Source organism: Chiloscyllium plagiosum, chromosome 1 (assembly GCF_004010195.1).
Source record: "Chiloscyllium plagiosum isolate BGI_BamShark_2017 chromosome 1, ASM401019v2, whole genome shotgun sequence".
In the NCBI taxonomy this organism is placed as follows: domain Eukaryota; kingdom Metazoa; phylum Chordata; class Chondrichthyes; order Orectolobiformes; family Hemiscylliidae; genus Chiloscyllium; species Chiloscyllium plagiosum.
Window position 1 is genome coordinate 68437234 of NC_057710.1, and position 5546 is coordinate 68442779.

General features: G+C 42.9%; 1 protein-coding gene across 1 annotated transcript in view; it reads left to right on the top strand.

Annotated features, from left to right (window-relative positions):
- Positions 1 to 383: 383 nt before the first annotated feature.
- Positions 384 to 5546, top strand: part of LOC122554934 (granzyme A-like) — a 12362-nt gene continuing 7199 nt past the window's right edge. Inside the window, exons 1-3 of the mRNA XM_043700372.1 lie at positions 384 to 446; positions 804 to 931; positions 4622 to 4769. Of these exons, the coding sequence (XP_043556307.1) occupies positions 384 to 446; positions 804 to 931; positions 4622 to 4769 (339 nt within the window). The remainder of the gene's footprint in view (positions 447 to 803; positions 932 to 4621; positions 4770 to 5546) is intronic.

The window sequence follows — 5546 nt, forward strand, 5'->3', positions numbered from 1 at the left end:
TGCTCTGAGCTGGTCCTAGTGCCTCTTGATGCCTTTGTACATTCCCCACATGTTCCCCCTTATAGCGGCCATCTGAATTTCCTCACTTAGCTGTGTCCCGTGCTCGTTAGCGCAACGTCTGGCAGTTTGCTGAACCTTGTTCCTGGAAGCCCTGAGAATCTGCAGGTTCTTCCTGCTAGCTGACTGCTTATACTCAGCTAGGGCGGCACACTTGGCTTCAACGACAGGGGTCATCTCGGTTGCCTTAGTCTCAAACCAGTCGTGTGTCTTGCAGGTGATGCTGCAGTTGCAACATACACCCAGCAGGAACTCCAGTTCCTGATAACCGTCTCTCTCATGCTTGCAAGGATTTCAGGCTGACTAGCAGTCTAAAGAAGACAAGCATGCTGGGACAGGACACAGAGGCACCGCCGGTCATGACCATCGACGACCACAGTGGCACAGTGGTTAGCACTGCTGCCTCACAGCGCCAGAGACTCGGGTTCAATTACCGCCTCAGGTGACTCTCTATGTGAAGTTTGCACATTCTCCCTGTGTCTGTGTGGGTTTCCTTCAGGTGCTCCGGTTTCCTCCCACAATCCAAAAATGTGCAGGTTAGGTGAATTGACCACGCTAAATTGCCCGTAGTGTTAGGGGAAGGGGTAAATGTAGGGGAATGGTTCTGGGTGGGTGGCGGGTCGGTGTGGACTTGTTGGGCCAAAGGGCCTGTTTCCACGCAGTAAGTAATTTACAAACTCAATGTCATCCATCAGTTTATGTACTTTGGCTCTACTATCACTGACAATCTCTCCTTGGACACACAGATTGACAAGAGGATCAGGAAAGCAGCCTCAACTCTTACTCGCCTCATGACTCGAGTATGGACAAATCCCAAGCTGACAGCACAGACAAAAGTGTCAGTCTACAACGCCTGCGTCATAAGCACAGTGCTGTACGGCAGTGTACCATGGACTACATATGACAGATTAGAGAGAAGACTGAATACCTTCCACTTGAGGAGTATCTGCCATTTCTTGGGCATATCCTGGCAACACAGAGTGTCCAATGTAGCAGTCCGATCTTGCATTGACCTTCCCAGCATGTACACTCTGTTCAGGCAGTGGAAACTGTGCTGGCTAGGCCATGTCCACCGCATGGAGCATGGCTGCATCCCAAAGGATATCCTCTATGGAGAGTTCCATCCGGGAAGAGACCCACAGGGTGTCCCCAGCTGCGCTACGAGGACGTCTGCATGAGGGACATGAAGGTGCTTGATGTTGTTACAGAGTCCTGGGAAAGGCTTGCAGCTGACCACATGAGATGGAGAAGCACCCTGAACCAACAATGCAAAACAGGGGAAAAGAAGCTGATGAGCGCTACAGCAGACAAGTGGACTTGAATGAAGGAGTACAGCAGTTCTAGCAGATCAACGAACACATGTAGATGTGACCTCTGCGACCGGGACAGTCACTCCAACATTGGTCTCTTCAGTTACAAGCGACGTTGCTTTAGGGAAGCAGAGAGCCAGAACGACGAGGATGCAACCCATGGTCAGCCATGACTGAAAGGGGCCACACATCACATTCACAGTTAAGCATGACCTGCCTTTCATGAACCCATGCTTCTTCTTCTTCCCAATGGGGCAATTTATATCTACATGTCTTACTATTTCTTCCTTGATAGTAGATACAAGCATTTTCCCCACTACAGAAGTTCAGCTAATTGGCCTATAATTCCCCATTTTTTGTCTACAGCCTTTATGAAAAAGTGTCCAGCAGACAAAGAATCAGCTACGTGTGATGTAGGATTGACCAAAAATCCCCCTATTCTGAAATAACGTATTGGACCAAAGTCCTGAATCTTTTAAATTAGTATTTAAAAGTAAAAGGACAGCTGGGCTTTGCTTCAGGAAAATACACAGACACAGAAATAGCTGCCAAAAATTATTGTTCAGCCTGAAAATCAAATCACACCTCAACTCTAAAAACACAATCAACCAGGCCTAACTCTGCCCCAAGCCAGACTGAATTGGGCGTCAGCAGATACCAGACATTCAACTTTGATCAATATTCATGCGCAGGGATACCAGACATTCCACTGAACCAAAATGCATTCACACCTATTCTAAAATATCAGGAAGCCAATTGAACGCAAAAGGGAACACCAGTAACACACTCGCGCAAAGATAACAGGCCCGCAATTCGTAAAATTGCAGGCCGTGATCTCACCTGAGAGAGCTATCCTCACATCCACCACCAAGAGAGGGATGGAAAAGGTGCTTCTCCTCGAGAACTACCTGCACAGACATCTCCAGAAGAGGGATCCCGACGGATTACATTTTTACAACTCATTTCAAGATGCATTAATACAATCGGTATTGCTCCAGGGGTTTTGCGGAGAACATGCCTTTGTAATCCCACATTGCTTTCACCATGAATCCATATAACATTGTCATAGTAGGTAGTGCTTATGGAACTCAGTATTAACACCTTTAGACTCCTATACAACATAGGTAAGCGACTAGGGTTTGTTTGTTGCATTAACCTCAAACACTAACGGCTGAATCTTCACACATTGTGGCTAAGTGACATTTTGGAGAGTTTATGGAGGGTTTCCTTCCATGAGCCCTGGTGGCACGTGTCACTCAAATCTTCTCATTAACTATGGAGCCAGAATCCACAAAGTTACTTGCAATCTTGTTCAGATCAGAACAGGGACATTCTGCTGTTCACATCTCAGGTGTCATATTTAAACCCCTCAGGTGCCACCATTTCAAATGTTTCAAAGTAGGACTTGCCCTTAATGTGTGGCTATTCAATTTTAAAGGACAGAGAGTAAACTTGGCAGTCCATTTCATAGACAACCACTGTGTGAAACTTGAGAAACACTTAAAGTTCTGAGAAGTTAATATCATAGCTTCACTCCACTGTTGGCAAATTGAAGTTTGGCTTCTCACGCATTAAAGTTCCACCACCTGCCATGCTTCCCATTTTCAGGGACAGCATAAGATTGCACCCAGAAGAACAGACATTAGATGCAAAGGTTCGCTATGCCTAAGTATTGCATCAGGGAAAGCCAATTACCTCACTAAATATAATTTAGTGCTGAAATGTCCAAGCACTCCAGCCCCTTCTGTTTCAGTCAGAGCCTTTTCCTGGGTGGCTAAAGTGCAGACTGCGCAATAACTTGTGTGAGGCTGTTCTCAGGTCATCATAATACATTATCACCAAGTGGTTGGGAATTGGCCTCTGTCCCTCTACCCCATTCACACCAAGCTTGGAACTGGTGGGAGAGCTGATTTAAAGTTGCACGAGATGCTCAGCCCAGGCTTCACAGACACTTGAGATCTAGATAGGGCCACATAACATGAGGAGAAAAATTAGATGATCATCAGTGTTGAGGACTTATACTGAAAATCAGAATGATGAACTATTAACCAACTATTCACATCCTAGTGGGAATGAAGGGCTTGAGACATAAAAATAGACCCAGGAAGACTGGCACTTTTTTTTCACTGGAGCATAGAAGGTTAAGGACGTGACTTACAGAAGTTCATAAATCATGAGGGGCACAGATAGGGTGAATGACAATGGTTTTTTTCTTAGGGAGGGGTAGTTAAAAACTCAGGGCCATAATTTTTAAGATGAGAGGAGAAAGATTTAAAAAGGACATGAGGGGCAACCTTTTTATGCAGAGAGTGGTTTGCGTGTGGAATGAATGGCCGGAGAAAGTGTTGGTTGTGGGTACATTTAAAATGTGCAAAAGACATTTGGATAAATTAATGAATAGGAAAGGTTTGGAGGCATATAGGCGAAGCACAGACAGGTGGGACTTGTTTAGTTTGAGGACACGATTGGCACGGATTAGTTGAACTGAAGGGTCTGTTTCCATGCTGTATGACTCTATAACTGTAGGACTTGGTATTACTATCTATTTATTTTCTATTTTCTTGTTCATTTTTGACTCATCAATTGCTTCCAAACACCTTCATTGCTCAAACTATGAGTCTTAATCTTCACCACTTCAAACCTGGCTGCACCTCTGTCCTGCCTGCGGTTATGCACATTTTAAATCCTGTCAATGGAAGGCTGCTCCTGCAAGACTAAAGAGTGATGGGATTAAGTTGACAGGTTAGCTGACTTCTCTGAGTAACATGGTGCTGTTGTGAACAATCCTCCTGGGCAATGTAGTCTTGTACACAGTTACGGTATTTTTCAGAGGACTCATAGACAGTGATTGCCATTCCACCAGACCCTCAATCTGCAGCCTCATTGATCAGTTGGATGCTGTGGTCAACTATCCTGGAGAATATGCTGGTGAGCTGTCACCTTGAACTGCTGCAGTCCTTGGTGTGTGAGGGCATCCAAGGTGCTGTGAGAAAAAGAGATCCAGAATTTTGTCCCTCCTGTATTTGTCAAAATGTGATAATACAATTTAGGAGGCTCCTGACCATTCCATGAGCAGCCAGTAGATAGGAGGTTATGAACATGAATGGCTTTAAGTTTTCACAACAGGTTTGAAATAATTATAAATCTATAGCAAGTGGCCATGGGATTTTAAAAAAGATATTCTGAAGTGAATAATGATTGAACAATTTATTTACTTAATTTCTCTTCTTAATTAATTTTAATATTACATACAGACAATTTAAATATCAGAAGGTTAAGGCAGTTCTTGGAACAGATTCACTGAGCAAAAAGGAAACAGCACAAATTATTACAGTGAAGCAGAAATTTCCTCATGTTTGCTTTGACAAACAAACCACAGAAAATGACATCATGCTGCTCCAAGTAAGTGGTTTTGAGTTAAGGATTTCCATAATTCCTCTCGTTGTATGATGATACAAATAGAATAAGTGGCTTCTATTTAAAATCGGTTGTCAAACTACAGGATCATTTACAATCTTCATTCCATTCACAATATACCATGTACATTGTCTCCTCCTTAAGTGCAAAACATTTCATTGTATAATGTTCCCAGTTACATGAGAGTCAAAGCCTCCATTTCTTTCCTTTAATTGAAACATACTGATTTCTTACAATACGATGTCTCCATTCAAATTTAAATATCACACAACACCAGGTTATAGTCCAACAGGTTTAATTGGAAGCACACTAGCTTTCGGAGCGACGTTCTTTCATCAGGTGATAGTGGAGGGCTCAATCGTAATACAGAATTTATAGCAAAAATTTGCAGCGTGAAGTAACTGAAATTATACTTCGAAAAGTTGATTGTCTGTTAAGACTTTCATCTATTAGAATACAGTGATAGTTTCACTTCTTTCATGTGTAAATCACAAAACCTTTTTTTTAAAGTTGCATTCTCGGGTTAGCTGTTAACAATGGTGATAGCTAGACAATATGTTGAAGGTGTTAGCCCCCTGTGTTCTCTGTCTATGACCTGATGTTTAGCTTGATTCTAATCTAAAAAGTGAGATAACAGAGTTTTACAAGAATGCATGCAGTTTTTGAGCAAAGTACAATGTAGAACGCTGAGCTCAAAAACTGCATGAATTTATATAAAACTCTGTTATCTCACTTTTTAGATTAGAACCAATCTAAACATCA